Raw genomic sequence first — 17,663 nt, 5'->3', positions numbered from 1 at the left:
GCTGCGCCGGCCAGTGCAGGACTGGGAGCCGTGCCCAGCCGGCTGGGAAAGGACGGGCTGTGTGAACACACGACGAATTTTCGGGATCTGCACACGCGGGTCTGGCACAGGACAGGGGGGAAACGTGAGCCACAGTGCGATCGTCACCACTAGACGTTACCCCTTTCACTCCCGTAGTAGTAGAACGTGTGGTTGCTCAGAGCACACCAGCGCTTCTGCCACTCGGTGCCGAAGAAGCTGTGGTCTGAAAAACAAAGACAGAAAGATGTGGAGAAAAACCCCGGCGTGAATAAACATCTACTGTGTCTCAGGTACATCGCTTGCAAAAGATGGGCACCACGGATGAAAATGCAGCTCGCTTCAGCTCTGATTTGGTGTTTTAACCTTCTCTGTAACTGTGCATTTCAGTCAGAGCTTTCCCTCTCCCGCTCCTCGTCTCATTGAGATCTCCAGCCAGCAGCTCAGGGGGCAGTGAGTGTGGCAGAAGCGATGCCAGCAGCCGGAGAGAGCAGTACGCTCGGGTGAGTTTGGAGCCCTCTCATTGCCTCCCTTCACCTGCCCTCACTGCTGCCAGTCTTTTGAACATGTATGACTGAAGGGGTGTGGCCACAGTGAAGGGTCTGGTCAACATGAAGGGGTGTGGTCAATGTGAAGGGGTGTGGCCAGGGTGAGGGTGTGGTTATGTGAAGGGGTGTGGCCAGGGTGGATGGGTGTGGTCAGGTCGTAGCACATTACCTTTCCTACGTTTCTCCAGGTATCCTGCCTTGAAGACTGAAGGGAGATCCTGAGCTGCCACTGCTGGAGACTGCTGTGCTCCTGCAATAGTCAGAAACATATACTCTCGCAGCTGATTCCCTTACTGAGCTTAAAAGCCGCAAGACAAAGCAGTGTTTCAGTTTAACTTGCTCCTTCAAGCTGCACTGCTCTAACACACACCGCTTCATGGCACACAGACACAGAACTCCACTCAGGGAGGAAACCCAGGCTTTACAGACATGCCTCATCCAGGTGCTCTTCCACTTTCCTGTTCAAGAGAAAGAGGTTCTACATGCCACACAGTGCTTACTCCTCATAAAGGGGGGAGGTGCAGGCACTTTGCTCAGACTCTGAGAGAAGATCTATTTCTTCCACTACCAGCTGATGTGAAACCCAGTGGTGCAATTGTTCAGCACAGAGATAGGGGGCTCAGAGGTGCGCTATTCCACAGGTGCACTGAGACAGCCCACAGACAGGGGCTTCAGAGGTACACTATTCCACAGGTGCACTGAGACAGCCCACAGACAGGGGCTTCAGAGGTACACTATTCCACAGGTGCACTGAGACAGCCCACAGACAGGGGCTTCAGAGGTACACTATTCCACAGGTGCACTGAGACAGCCCACAGACAGGGGCTTCAGAGGTACACTATTCCACAGGTGCACTGAGACAGCCCACAGACAGGGGCTTCAGAGGTGCACTATTCCACAGGAATTCAATTCAAGATGCTTTATTGGCATGACCAATGAGTAAATCACACTCTCTCTGGCTGAGAGCAAGAGCACACAGTTCCAACCCAGAAAATGAACTTAAAATGTGCTTAAAAGCCTTCTGTTTAAGGAAAAATTAAAGTTATAATAAAACAATCTAACCCATTTTTTTATTCATTATTATTTCAATGCAAGACATTCCAGTGTATCGCTAGAAATTATTTCAATTCAGTCTTATTATCCCCTGGGGGAAATTGACTATACTTTATAGTAGGGTCCAACAAAACAATAAACTCATAACAGACCAACATCATCAACAAATAATACAATACAACAGTGCTACAGGAGATTAGAAAGTGAGTTTACATACTTTACATTCTCTGAGAGTGAGATTGCAGAGGGGGATGGAAGATTTTCTGAGTCTGTTACTTTGACACCCAGGGACACAGAGGCGTATCACAGATGAAAGTCATGTAGATTCACACTCCATAATGCCCTTGGCCTTCTTTAGAACCACCTGTTGAGGTGTGGTTTATTTGATTTACCTGTAGGTTTATTTATTAGGTTGATTTTGCTGCTTATCTTTACTAATTTTCCCAACCTTTCACCATTAACAGAGCGGATGTCACCATAGCAGGAAATGAGATACTGTAGTACTGTATGCTGGAGCACTTCCGGTAATGCAGGGTGCTGATCTACTTGCAGGCCGTATGGCACGTGGCTGGCTGGGGATCTGCAGGAGTGGCACCACAGCTCTTCCGCTCGCTGCCAGCAGAGCCCCCAAGCCAGGCGAGGGGAACCGAACCGAACCGTTAAAGTCCAGCCCACTGCTGTACTCCCGGGATTCATGGGTGGGAAGCAGTTTCCTATACGTCAGCTTCATTTAATACAAATTTAGGGAAATTACATTCTAGAAAATGTATGACAAATGTTCCTCTAACAACATCTGAAGAGACATAATTGCATCTCGACAGAATCTTTGGCCCATTAATCTTCGAGCAACCAAAGAAGCAGGATGGTCTGAATGGACTTCTCTCCCTCGTGAACTTTGTCATGTTCTTGTGCAGGGAGCCCAATATTCCCAAAACACAGTCAACGATAATAAGAGGAGCCTTTGCTATCGGGAAATGGGCTTTAACGTGTGATTGCTGATTAAAGCTGGCAGCTGGCTGTGTTGTGTAGAAGCTCTGAATGACAGCGAAGTCCCTGCAGTGGTGCTGGGTTGTTGTCTGGACATGGAGGAGGCCGGCCTGTCCTCTGATGGTGCTCTCATCATCGGCGATCAGCTTGTCCCACTACAGCTATACAATCGCATTTATATTATTAATCTCTAGAGCTTGTTCTTTTGTAATAATTGTACTTTCCCCTCAAATGCACTTTTTTTTGTCTTAAAACATTTGCTTGTTACATAAAGAAGATTTGAGCTCCCTCCGGAAGAAATACAAGAATAATCTCCTTTGAGGATTATATGAAGAGAAAATCTGAAATACCCTCATTCCCTGGCAGTGTAAAACTGAACATGAAACCCATATATTACCAAAGTTTGTTTTACAATGATTTCTTGACGTTAGAAATTATAAGTGTTTTATACAGCATTTCTGCAGTGTCACTTTCAGCAGAGGCTAATAAAACACACACTAGGACTCTGATGTCTGTAGGCATAAATAAAGCATCAACAAAGACAGAATTCAAAATTAAACATAATAAAAACTAATAAGAAGGGATGAAGGTATTTCATTTGCGGTTGAGATGGGGATATGAGCACTATTAGCTGAGCAGCACAACTAGGAAAGCATTCAGGAGCAGGCAGATAAATCATAAAAGGTGACACCTCTCTTAGTGCCTGCAAATCAATCAAGATTAAACTGCAAATCACACTTCACAGTAGCCTGGGTGATACCGCTGTTTACATACCAGTATTCCAGGGATGTATTCACAGAGATGGAAAAATAAAAATAAAATAAGAGCCCCTGTATGTCTGACTTCCGTAGCTACAGATGTGAAGTAAAACTATTAATTGAGAATGTAATTTTGTATATATTTTATATCCCTCATACAGAAGGCAAATGTGTATTGGTATCTGGACATGGTAAAATACACCTAATACAGGTGAAAGACAAAGAATGCTCCTTGATAAGAAGAAAAATACCGTGTGAACGTTGTCTTTACTCTGGATTTTCACCCTACTCTCCAGAGCTGCTGTCTGAAATCACGTCTGGAAAAATATCCAGAATAAATACAGGTCAGACATGTCTGTGTGACCATATAAGGTCACAGGTCAGTTCAAATGCCAGATCTTCAGCACTCTATCAACCATGTTTATACAGGCTCGCCGGCAGGAACTCTGTAACTAAACTGGTTTGAGGCACCAGGTTTTGACAACACTGCAACGAAGCCTTCATCAAAATAAAGACCAGATGTGTTTTATTACACCACTTCAAAAACAGAATCCGAAAACAGGTCACAGAGCAGTGATGTGTTCTAAACAAACTGGGTCAATACCCTGGATTAACAAGTCTCTCCTCATCCACTAGGATGTACAGCACACACAATAGTTTTTATATATGAAAAAATTGGCTATTACAGTGATATTGCAGGGGGATACTCGTCTATTAATACAGCCTGACCTACAGTCCCGAGGATGTAATAACCTGGCTCCATTACAGCGCCTATATTTACGAGTGCACTCAAAGACAGGACCCGTGATTACCATGTGGGAATGCTTTGATCAGACTGCTCCTCCTGCCCTGTCTGTCTAAACACGGGGAGCACTGAACTGCAGCTGTCTGCAATCGAAGGCACTGGTCCCGAAATCCCAGTGATGTCATCTTGGCAGAACGCAGACTCTCTCTTACACATCAACTCTTCCTTCGGCGGAGCCAAGGCAACGATCAACAGATTTCTTTCCCCGGTGTATCACTTTACAGAGTGTGCATGGTGCAGAGACGCCACCACGGCAGCAGACTTCTCCTTTTGCCATCGGTGGAGAGCGAGATGTTGAGCTCAGTGTTAAACGGTACCAGTTCTGGTACACACACCTAGCAGAAGTGCTCACTGTTGTATCCTCCCCCTTCCCTGCACTTTCCTCCTGCCCTGATAGAGTAGGTGTCATGAGAGCACCCACACAGCACACAAGCAGCTCCTGGGCTTCTCAGAGCGCAGAACACCAGCAGCAGAGCGGCAGCCTCATGTCTGAAGGTGGCGCTGCCCTGGCCACCGCTTGGCCAGTGCCTGAGCAGGAAGCTCTTCAAAGTGCTGCTGGGCATGAGTGCTGGTTTGCTCAGCCAGCAGGGAGGGTGAAAATGAGATGGCCATTGACTGAAACAAGTGCATCCGCAGATTGCTGAGCTACTGGAAACCAAATAAACAATCAAGATGGGCCAAATGGCCGCCTCTCATTTGCAACCTTAAGTTTAAATATGTGCAATGCAGCTCCAGCAATCTGAATTTAAATGCTTACATTTAAACACTTCCGGTTCCCAATATACGCCCCTCATGCACTCCTTAATTTGACTTCTCTGAAGAGCGGTATATAACTATTACATTTGGAAGGACATAATTCAGACGTCGCAGTCATACACACTTCAGGGGAAGAATCTTTCATTATTATGCAAATTTAAAAGCTGCTACAAGAGGAAAGAAAAATATTTCACAATCGAATTATCTGCAAGGACAGTGAATTCCAATGAGAGCGTGCCTGTCTTTCGACTTTAACCAGCATTCTGGACACGGCGCCAAGGTGCAAGACCAGATCCTCAGTTCCTGGGTGCTGTGCTGTTCCGATTTGCTAAACAAGCCACAGGACAGCATGACAGAGAGGGCTTTGGCCTGAAAGGACACAGGACACCAGCTGGCTCGGAGGTGAGGTTTACATGGAGAGGGCAGGAGGGCTTTGGGCTCTGGGCTCTGCGCCCTCGGGCACAGGGACCCGGGGAGTCCAGAGGAAAGAGGGACAAAGTCTCTGTCTCTGCTTGGGATGAGCACTTCAGATTTCTAGGTTCTCGAGTACTCACTCCCCACTCAACGTCCAAGTGTAATGACAGGTCTCAAACCGAATGGCAATTCCTTAATAACAAGAAATAGGTTTATTCAATGCTGAAAAAAAGAAGAGAGAAAAAACACAACGTTTCGGCCGTGGAGCATTCTTCAGGTGGCCGATATTTACTCAAAGTGTTGTGGGAGTGGGGAACAAGCTACCCTCCAGCTTCCTTCAAGCTGGGCGGATGAGATTGACAGATCAATAAACTACTAACTATGGAATGAGCCTGATGGCTTCCTCTCATTTGTAACCTTTCTTATTCTTTACACTCTGATGTAGCAAGAGTTCCTCGATCACTCAAGCCGGGCTTCCGAATTAACCTTCTAATGGATGCAGTCCAGTCCCATCTACCCAAGATAATCCCTCTTTAAACTGAAAGACTTTCAAGCTATGTTTTTGTGCCACTTTAGAAGAAATCAGTCTTCATACTTCACCATTAGATCCCTTGTTCCAATGTGCTTAAATCAATTTTCAGTTCCATTTATTATTCTGTAGGGAACTGCGAGCGCTGTCCCCTCGCCTCCTTTGCGCAGATCTGCGGTTTGACAGCTGAGTGCAGATGTGTCACCAAGCACAGCGAGCCATGCAGTGAAATATCACTTCTTATTTAAAACCTGATCACCTTTCCACAGCCCTCTGACAAGTACCACCAGAAAAACTACTGTAATGAGTATTATTTCACCGATTTATCAGTGTCATGTTATCGCTGCCATTTAAAAGTACACTGTCCCCATCTTCATTAGTACTAAATAAATTCTAAATAAAATGTGGAATGATTTATTAAGATCCGATCACTGGGTAGTATTTCACCTGAATGTAACATCTGACAACTAAGTTTGGACTTCCTTCTACGAGCAGCAAATTGAAATTGAGGTGAGGTGGTGTAACAGGCCCCTATGGGAGAAGAGCAGCAGAGTCAGGCCATCACCCTGCAGATAGTGGGCACCTCCTTCCCCTCCTGCTGATCCTCAGACTTTCTTATTTTGAAAGGAAGAAAAGACAAATTCTCAAGTCCCACAAACAAACCTCATACTCCAACCTACGAGTCCAAGCCAGCTCTAAAACTAATTGTTCCTTTCAGCACAAATCAAATCCCGGAGTAACAGTTTAGCAGATGAAAAATATCCCCTCCTTTTCTACTGGTCTGGGGAAAGGGGTTCCTCTGTGACAATGTTTATCTATATTAATTCACAGGAAAGTGAAGACATTCCAATGTTAGCTGTAGCTAGAAAATCTTTATTCCCAGTTTACCTAGTTCTTCCCATTTATTTTTAAACATTAGGGTAAATAACACATTTTGTCCTGGATCTCTGTTGCTTGTGTTTAAAGCATGATAATATGCACTTCCATTGAACTGCTCACAGTCATTGGCTCTGCCAGGCAAAACGGGAAAAAAAAGAGTTGAATATGAGAAGGGCAATCCATCTTCACTGACTTTATAGGATAATTTAAAAGTGAATCTGTCACTTTTTGACAATAAAATTAATTATTAATGTAAATGCTATACACTCCTCATACAGCCTGTGCAAGTGTTCTGTCATTTTTCTGAGTTGCGGATTACTAATCAATATTTGTAAGAGTGGGCTAATCCTTTATGAGATCGCTGGCTCAATGATTGAAGAGTTTGCTCAATCTGCGCAGTTAATCCCTCTTCATCTGGCTGGGCCTTTATTTATTCCAGCCACTGCAAGAACCGGCGATGGCAGATTATCACATCTCAGCATGTGCACCGTGCCTTGACGGGTGACACAGCGCATTACTGTCAGGGCAGGCTTGTTAAACACCGGGCCTGTCTCTGGCTAAGCCTGCAGGCAGCACTGACACATCCACATTTATAAAACACAATTACCAGGCAAATTAGCCTCTAATCTGCAAGCCATCTACTGCATTTATATTGCACAGTGACCCTAAATTCATCAGTCGGGGCAGCAGTAGAATCTAGGGACCAATTTAATTTTCATTGATTGCTCTTTCGCTTCCTTATTTCTTCCCTTGACTCTTTGCTAGTAGGACTTTTATTGCAGTTTGTTGTGCTGGGTGCTAATAGAATGCTAAAAAAACCTCATGAGGAATGGAGTACCTCCATTTGAATTGCTCATAAACAGGAATACAGAAACGTCACCTCTCTTCAATGCAATCTGAGCAGGTTTCACACACACCTTAACATGAACATGCCAGGTTTTCAGACTGCTTTCTGAAGGTGCCTAGAATAGTGATTTAAATAAAGCAGAACAACTTGCATGTCTTATATCTCTGTGAATCGACTTAACTGCACCATATATTTTAATAAAATTGTATGACCACAAGACTATATTGAACGGACACCAAAATTGCATCTTTACAAAGGTCGAAGTCCCTGACTCTTAATGATGTTCTTCACATAGCTTTCTAAAGCCTGACCAGAGTGGAGATGAAAAACATAGACCCAACAAAGTTAAGTTACTTTTGTGAAAAACTAGGAAGCACTGTTCCTGAAGTATTTCAGCTCACCACTGTCTCAAAGTTAGGTCTGCCCTAGAACTGAGTCTGCTGTGATTAAAATAGTCTGTACTTGGCCTGCATACTGCCTGATGCGTATTCACTGATTTGACTTCACTGGCTCATTACACTGCCAAGAACAAACTTTCACGTCACTTTGCATGCAGTATAAGTTGAAAGCAACGCTGTAATTTATTTTACACTATAAAACATGGATTTAACAAAGAAATCAAATCCTCACAAATTGTCATTACTTCTTCTGAACTGTTCTGTCTTCCTGTAACATTTTCTATAGTCCACCTTACAACACTTATAAATATTATACCTTTTATTATACTGCTATACAAAAGGGCAATTCCTCAAAAAATAAATGTGGGAAATATACTGTAATTTATTTCAATTCTTAGTTTACTTATAACAAACAAATTTCACATTATTCTGAAAGACTTTCTCACATAACTGGAGCTCTATAGTGAACTGACCACATACACCAGCAGCACCAGTCCCACTGTGAAAACCAACCCAGACACCAGCAGCACCAGTCCCACTGTGAAAACTAGCCCACAGATGCTAATTGCTGTGTTTTTTAGATGGGTCTGAAATTTACAGTGTTGACTATTTAAACTGCTGGTGCCGTCTACTCTGTTTCAAAACAGTGCCAGTTCACAGCAGTGCTTTAATTGTTCCGGTTATGCAGTAAATATCCTTTATTTAGATGATGCCCTACAGATCTGACAGTAATGGAAATTTTTGAGCCTGGACAGTATTTTTTCTTTCTGAATTGTGTGACAAGAACTTGGCATCAACCTACAACATAACAGACCTTTAATCCACAGAGGTACAGAAGAGAAAAATCAACAACTGTTGCAATGCTTAAGGATGTAAAGGTCTCCCTCACCTATTGTCTGACCTGTCAAAAATATAGAAGGAAATTACAGCAGAGCTGCACTTTGTGGCCTTTGGTGGAGGCACTCCGTAGTATAATTATCATTACATCCTATTGTCGGTGTTACAGCTTGCTCACTTCAAAAGCAGAGGAAGCCACACAGGATGATGCTAACCCCTGAGCCGCTCTGGCAGTCACACTGTAAGATATATGATTAAAAAAATACAATTCAGCACGTTGAGGTATTTACCACCCTGTGTCACTTGGGTCACTATACAGTAACTTGTGCAGTTCATCAGGAAACCACAAGCTTTCAGAAGTTCCCTGCTAGTGGGTAATCCGTCTCCTCCACTCGGGGCTGGTGATAGCTGACCAGTCTGCTCTGCTCTAGGGTAGGGTATATATTACTAGGGTATCAGGGGGTGACCTACCACCAGGCTGGCGACAGAGCTGACTGGACAACAGCTCAGGCCCCCTCTACATGGACGTGCTACTCCTGCGTGTGGTCCGTTCGCAATGATGACCCTAGGACAGGTGTTAATAAAAAGTGGTGCTATAACCTTTTATAAGGCACACTGCTATGACTCCACAGAGTCAGGAACTGTCTAGACAAAAGGGGTTTATTGCTGCATGATAAGTTCATCTTCTATAAGGCAACTAAGGACCATGTCTCTACAGAAGCAAAAAATATCCATTTCTAAGTGATGGGGTGCATGCCTGCAGTTCAGCCGCCAGAAGGTTTTGAATTTTGATGTTTCTTTCTCCTGAGAGAGCGGAGCAGCAGGGGTCACTGGGGCTGCTGGTCCCAGAGCTCACGACTCCAGCCTGGCCCGGCCAGCAGGCAGCAGGGCGTCCCGTCCTGTCCTCCCTGAAGCTGCCCGGGCGCCTGACTAACAGCGCAGTCTGAGTGCTGTGTGTGTTTCCGTGAGTCTCACGCTGCGCTGAGCACACCTCAATGTGTTAATACCACACAGAGACCTTCTCTCTCATTTTTCTTTGCAATTCTAAATGGTTGAATACAAGGTTTCTCCACCACTCAAGAAATATGGACAAGTAGGGAATATACATAAAATTATCACCCCTTGAAGTTTCGCATCCTGCACATACCTGCTGAGCAAAGTATTTCAGTGTGCAGCTGCGCACTCTCGGTGACCCGCAGTCCCTAATGTGGAACAGCAGACAGCGGAGGCTGATTGTCCACGTGTCCTAAGTCCCGCTGAACACGCAGAGGTGCAGGGTCTGCCAGGGCACAGGCAATATTATCAGAGCTCTTAGTTATGCACTCCACAGCTGAGCTCTCTCTCAGCTGGTGCAGCAGGCTGCTTGCCTATCCTTGTTCTGTAGGCAATTTGCAACAGGTTACAAAACTAAAATCATGTAAATTTTGTTTGTAGAAGATGTTTTTAAAATTATTATTATTATTATTATTTACTGAGCTGGGACAATATACCTGTACAGTGTTTACAGAGTTTTACACATTAATTCTTTGTTGCACTTATACAAGCAGATAAAAATTACATTTTAAATGGTCAAATATGTCGTAACAGTAAAAAAAAAACAGCGATTTCCTTCCGACTGCAAGCTGAAAATTTTCAAAAACTGAATATCTACTAGTGAAAGGAAATATTTGGTTAGCAAAGAGTGCTTCAGAAAAAATCTGCTTTGGAAAATACACAGCAAAATACAAAATTAAAGAACAGGCTGTGTTGCTGTGAATGGAAGCAATATAAACAAGTGAAAGAGTTACTGTAGCTCCCAGGCCTGAGGCTCTTTCTCGGGCTGGTCTGGTGCACGTGATCAAGGCTTCTCTGCTCTGACCCTCTCAGCGGTCTGTGCTCAGGCTGCAGCTCTTACTGCTGTTGCCTCTTCAGAGCTGCTGACACTGCAGTAGCTGCAGGTTTCCTCAGGGGTCAGCTTGCTGAACTGCGCGTACTGTATGTGGCATAACTGGCCTCATTGCATCATCTCTCCTGAGACAGAGATCGTATCTGTGTCCTAAAGCGAACTCAGATACATTGTGATATTTGAGGAATGCTGTGTACAAGGAGATAGGCCTTTTACATAGCATTCCTACTCAAGAGGAACTTCTGGGCCAACAAGCAAAATCTCAGAATCTTTTGATCTATTCTGTTCTGAAGCCTAAAGCAATTCCCACACACCTAAAGCACAAATACAGGAATGCCTGATTTGTGCTTTAGATTTGCACTATACAGATGTGAGAATAACACTGAATGGATTTAACACAACACCTATATATATTGAGCTTTTCATTCCATCCCACAGGATGCTGTATTTACTTTGCTTTGTCAAAGGGGGTAAATGATCTTAATGGGAGTTATTTAGGTCCATTAAGTGATTTAAAAATGCATAAATGCATGATTGCCCCTTGGAGGAGTGCTAAGTAGGCATTGCAGATTCTTAGAATATTAATTTAGTCTTTTAAATACACTACCAGAAAATACTTTTCTTTCTGCTACACCATCTCAGTCCCTTCCACTGATTTATACTGGAATAACACAGAAGAAAGATCTGCAGCGTCTGCTGGTTGCTCTCTGACAGGGTTAAAGAATAGGAGTTAATGTGATTTTGAGTCTCCAGGCAATATGCCACAGACCAGTTTATTAAGTGTATTCTGCTGTTCTTCCACATGGTAGCACTGTACCATAGAAGCACAGCTCCCGATGGAATACTAATAACTACAGAAATATATGCACAAAACAGCTGTGCCATCCTCATGCATATTCAGACACACACAGGAGTCCCAAACCACAGACGGGAAGTAAAAAATGATGCCGGATACACAGGTGACCACAGGTTAACAACGAGGTGGACAAACCTGATCCATTCTTTCACAAGAAAATAAAACACTGTTCCCCCTCTTCCCCACCCAGGGGAGATGTTTTACCTGTGGTGAACAGTTTGTGCGTTACATTTGGTTCGATTAGAAAGCAGATCAATACAGTGCAAATCACGATTGACACAAAACAGCCACTGTATCTTAGATGTCTTAAATCACCTGGAGAACGTATTGGTCATCCCAAATAGTAATTGCTGTAGGTTAAAAAAGCAGCCCAATGCTTGTTCTTCTTGAATCAAGGTGTAAATAAAATTCAGAAATAACAAGAAATTGATCAAATGATCTTCAAACGAGAAATACAAAATGTCAGGACTTAGTTGACAAACTCCTTTTATGCATGCAATACACACTAAAAGGCAAATGGGAAAGACTCTTCTGCTTCAAATGATACCACAGCCCTTTCTGCAAAGTCCCACAGCAAACACAGATCCCACTCAGGCCTTTTTTATCCTGCGTATGATGTGTTGACAAGTGTTCTAAAACTTTCACTTCACACCTTGGAGAGTTACTTGTCGTGTGTGCGCTACTGTATTTATAGAGCAATCGTTTCGTTAGTGTGTACGTAAGGATGCTGCACTACTGATTATTTTTACTCGTATAACCACACACAAGAGATACGAAGAGAAGAAGAGATGTCATACAGTATGTCAGACGTACAAACTAGAAACGAGCTTCCCTTGTCCGCTCTAACTGGGTCTTTTAGTAGGAGCTACGCCTTCATGTTTTCCATCTGCATCACAAAACAACATCACTAAGCATCATCCATGACCACACACACTACAGCTCCTTATAGCCATGCCAAACGGCCGAGTGCCCTGTGTGTTGCTACATTGCATCTCGAACCTCTTGTTTTTTAACATGTTTTTGGCTACATCTGAACTCTGCCAGGGTGGCTGATCAAGTGAAAGCTCAGGTTGCTCCAGAGAGAAAACCAATGTGAAACGGTAGCCCCCAACCGTTCGAGCATGAGACTCTACAAAATGGCAACAGCCTTGGACTGAAACAGTACAGCCAAAGATGTTTCACATGTGGGCAACGTAAAAAAAAATTCCCAGAAGAGCTGCCTGACCTCAAGGACATATTAAAAAACTAAAGCATTTCTTCAGAGGAAAATTTTTGACATACCTGTCACCACCATGTCAAAAAGAACTTTGAGTTTATAAAAGGCCCCTCAACACACTTTGAGCTGAAACTGTGGTTCTTTGCACTGAACTGTGCGATTCAGAAAAAAGAAATTGATTAAATAAAGTCCAGTCTGACTTCTGCAGATGTGTGAAGCTTGGGAAATGGTCACCTTTTAAAAGAAGCATCAATGCTGACGATGCTGAAAGTAAATATTGTAAGAGGACTGCAGTTTGACCAAAACAGACCCCTTGGACCAGAGCCATGGCTGATAATAAACAGCTTTTGCGATTCCATCGTCCATGTGTCTAGAAAATGAGGAAACTGCTGGGAGAGACACCTTCCTGTGTTCTTCCCTCATCTCTCAGAGACTATATACAGCACAAAGAACAGTCAATACATGTGATGTACAGCAGAAAGCTTGTTGTGATGTACCTGAGGATACACAGCAGGGGAGGACCACAGAGGTCCAACGATCCAAAGAGGACCAGGGGCTACATTCATTACTGCGCTGAAGGACAGGGCACAAGAGAGGTCACACCTATTTCTTCCTCTCACCTGTCCGGTTAGCTTAAAGATGCAGAAATCCCATCAAAGGGCTAGAACCTTTCCTTAATTCAGTTGAATTGAACACTGGCAACATCATCTCAACAAATCTACTTTGCTCACCATTAGGATCAGGCCCTGTGGCAAGTCTGAATTGAATTTGCTTACTTAACTGTTGCTGGTACTGAGGCCAGCTTATTTTGGTACAAAACAGGACCAACATAACTCAGTATTTATATTGTATTTGATGTCCCAAGGCCAAGCGAAATGGCTGTGCCTTCTTCAGTAAAGCTAGTTTTATCATTTGCTTTGCATGCTGAAATAACTTCCTACTACCTATGTGAGTGATTTGAATTCAAAATGTATCTAGTTGATAAAATCACATCATGATAACATTCTGTTGAGTTGTTGTGTGTCAGTTATAACATATTTATATGTCTAGTTCTACTGTATATTAATATTTCTAATTCTGTATTAGAATTGTACTTAGAAAGGAGTAGTACTACTTTTTCTTGAATATTATTTCACGTGTGATTTTAGTTATTGTAGACACAGCTTACAATAGGAGGAGGGGAGGAACGGAGCAGAAGAGGGATGAAGGAGGAGAGGAGGAACAGAGCAGATGGGGGATGAAGGAAGAATGGAGTGCAGGAAGGCATTAGTGGAGGAACGGAGGTGAAGCCGGGTCTACAGTGCGAAAGAAGAGTGAATCTCTCCTCCGCGGCCTGGAGCAGCACTGCCCAGCCACACTCGCTTGCTCGCTCAGCAAAAAGATGTTTTTAATAATTACATGAGCTGCAGAAGATAAAAACAGAAACAAACATTAGGCCGGCTCATATTGTGGTTGTGCTTCAGCTGAATGGGGCTACACAACACTGTCATTAACTCTGCACAACACAAGACAACAATGGGTGGACAACCCGTCAAGCAAAGTCAAAAGAAAATGTATAATTCTTTGATCAGTAGTTTTATTCACATTTTCTGTGATATGGTCTGTGATCTATGTTTAAAATATTTAATTAAACACATTAGACCTGAGTTTTGTATTGCATTTCCGCATCTGTAAAATAAAATAGAACCTAGTCACTAAAGGCTTTGCACAAATGTCTTTGAACTCCTAAGCCATTTCCTCGCTAAACAATTAGACCAATTGAAAAAAGAATCATTTCCTGCCTTATTTACTGAATTTGCTTAACTCAACAGCATGTTAATCTATTTACTCTCATGGAGACATTCATCTAAAAACACTGGATAATATATTGGAATAAAATAGGGATCCCACTCTGATAACAGAACAACTATAAATAAAAAAAATCAATTAAATTGGGTCATGACACCAGCTTGAGACACAAGTAAATTTATATGTTAACAAAGATACACCCCTATACTCAGAGAAGACCAATCGTAACAAAGCACATATCATTCTTCCAGAACAGCACTCTGATGCTCACAGAAGTGTAAGTATCTGTACAAAATAGTACTGAAGAGTGTGCAGTTTGTAACTTTATATTTGTCGTTTATATTTTTGCTGCTGGTTATTACTTTATTACCATGCGGGTATCTTTAGTTCTCATATCCGTAGTTCTGTAGTCCCGGTCTATGAAAGAGGAAACACTCTCATGGAACTAATTGCTTCTCTTCTTGCTTCACTTTCTTCTCTACCACGATCAATCCTTGTGCCTGTGTGCCCTTCTATCCTGTCTTGGAGTCTGCTCGTCTGTGTCTCACCCACCATTAAGGCTGAATTAATGATTTAACTGCAAGTGGTTTAGTCCTAGTAAAAAAAAATAGTTTAATTGTTTGGCCACCTGGATAAAATTCAAATTCAACGAGCTTCACTGGCATGACCGAAGCATGACTTTTTTTGCAAAAGCAGTAACAGTTGGCAAGACATCTGCAAAAAATAATATTATTTGAGAGGCTCGCTCTCTCTTCCTCAGACTGTGAAAGGAGCTCACATACCGGGCTGTAGCTCGATTGGTTTCCCTCCCCTACTGGGAGTGGTAGCTGTTGTGATTTAGCAGCTGTGGGAATTCTGGGATTAGATTTGTTCTTTCCAGAAGAATGTTTGTCTGATCCCTGAGTGTTTCTTACAGTGCAGCAGAAAGAGCATCTCTGGCTCTGCTTCTCCCCGCTGGCAGTGGGAGCACAGACTGCCCTCTCTGGGCAGCCAGGCCTGCCTGTGTGGCCCAGTTTCTCTGACCAAGCTGTGACCACCACTTAGTCAGGGTCTGTTTTGCCTGGCTGTCTCTCACCATGGTGAGATATTATAAATTCATTATAACAAATACTAAGGCACATAATAAATTAACCACAGGGAAATATCAGATGGCACAGAAGCTCCTATCTCATATGAGAAAGTGTTGTATTTTTAGGGACCAGTAGCATTCCTGTTTGTGTTCCGTTTGTGTGTCCCAGTAATATTACAGCAGATTAAGGATGTTTTTACAGACCTCTGTGTCCAGGGCTGTGTTGGTGTGTTTGTTCCATTTTAATAACCCTGATCTGTGATGGGATCCCGCACATTTAAACATTTGGATTCCCCCTGACATCTAACAGCATCACAGAATAGGACCGGATGCTGCTCTTGCCAATACTCACAACACTGCTAAGCCTCTGGCACATCCCAAGGTCTCTGTTCATTCTACAGTCTAGAACCCAGTGCCATCAACTCATTCCTTAATGTGGAGCAAATTATAACTGGAAAATATTTCAAGAAATCCTGACCTAAAATTTATTTTAGTTAATGCCAAGTTCTCTCATGATCCAGCAGCTCCTGCACACTTATTTTTAAGCTCTGCTTAACCACCTCAAAATAAAGAATTGGGCCATATGGTCACTCGAAACCACTCCCAAAAGATGGTGGCACCCAGCTGCAAGCCTTCATTGCATTTCTTCTGCACTTCAGTTTCCCCCTGAAGACAAAGCATAAAGCTCCAGAGCCTTTGTCTACACATACCACCTGCAAGTCCCATGGTATCAGGATCAGGCAGTGATGATCGAATGGAGCACAAAGACATTTGCACAGCAGAATTCTTCTAGGACTGACTGCAGCAGAGAATCACAGGGGACATTCCTGAGCTATCACACATATGAGACAATGGCATGTGTGTGTTTATATAACACTTAGTCACCCCAAAGGATCCTGAAAAGATTTGCATATAGGAGGAGGCCCACCTCATCTACCACTGAAGTGCAGCCCCACCTGGGAGACACACAGTGGCCATTCTGCACCAGCAGCCCCACCTGGGAGACACACAGTGGCCATTCTGCACCAGCAGCCTCACTGCACAGTGATCAGGTAGAGAAGAAAAACTGCTTCACCAAGTGAATTAAGGAGACGATTAAATAGGCACGATTGTACAGTATGGGATTTAGACATAACAATGGGGTTAACTCTGCTGCCGAATCAAAAAGTGCCATGGCATCTTTAACTAGTAGTCAGGGTGTCTCATCAGAACAGTATCTCCTACAGTACAGGGGCACTGGTCACCATACTGGGGCACTGGTTTGGAAATCCTAGTCCAGGGGAAAGAGCGTCACCTACTGGTCCACCAGCACCACTTACAGCAGCAGCCTGTTTTTTCCTTGGAGGTCTCCCATCCCTATCCTGGTGGAGCTGCGAAGAGGTAGCTCCACTTGCTCAAACGGCATTAACAGCCGACGGTGCATGAAAACGCCCTTTGTTAGTGTAGGGTCAGCAGATGATCCCCTGCATCCTGCCCAGCTCAAGGCACTTCTGTGCCTGCTGGACTCACCACATCCAAACACGCCACCTCTGGCTCAGCAGGCGGCCCTGTTCAGATGTCTGCGCAGCAGAGGCGGAGAGCCATGCAGCGGAGCGCAGCTTCTCCTGCAGCACCCCTCCAGGGGGAGAGTGACCTGGCCTGCTTCTCACGTTAGTCCACTCGTCCCAGCAAACACACCACAGTGTGAATTTGATCACATCTGTTATAGGAACAGTTGTTTCCTAGCAGAAAATATTATGCAGCATTACATAAAAAACATGTAAAGAAATTGAAACTTGAAAAAACAACCAAAACCAGAAAAAAAACCCAATTACAGATTTAACATGCAAAGCAAGGGACTGTGTGTCACCAGTAACTGTTCTGTAATTTCACTGAGTGAGGCACCATCCTGAGACCGATCGATGGCATTAGCTGTTTTCAGGGAGCTAGTTTAGTTTGGCACAGGCATTATAAAACACTGTCTTAGGTTTATTAGAGCAAAAGTGTTTTTAGCGCCTGTTTTCCTAGACAAAGCAGAAAG

General features: G+C 43.6%; 1 protein-coding gene across 10 annotated transcripts in view; it reads right to left on the bottom strand.

The window, feature by feature from the left end:
• Positions 1 to 17,663, bottom strand: part of skap2 (src kinase associated phosphoprotein 2) — an 83,575-nt gene that overhangs the window by 47,939 nt on the left and 17,973 nt on the right. For all 10 annotated transcript variants that reach the window (XM_006636054.3, XM_069194705.1, XM_069194701.1 and 7 more), the window contains exons 5-6: positions 736 to 816; positions 161 to 244 (exon numbers count right to left, since the gene is read on the bottom strand). In XM_006636054.3, the coding sequence (XP_006636117.1) occupies positions 161 to 244; positions 736 to 816 (165 nt within the window). The remainder of the gene's footprint in view (positions 1 to 160; positions 245 to 735; positions 817 to 17,663) is intronic.

This window comes from Lepisosteus oculatus, chromosome 10 (assembly GCF_040954835.1).
Source record: "Lepisosteus oculatus isolate fLepOcu1 chromosome 10, fLepOcu1.hap2, whole genome shotgun sequence".
Lineage (NCBI taxonomy): Eukaryota > Metazoa > Chordata > Actinopteri > Semionotiformes > Lepisosteidae > Lepisosteus > Lepisosteus oculatus.
The sequence above is the reverse complement of the archived record's forward strand: the minus strand, read 5'-3'. Positions and strand labels throughout refer to the sequence as shown.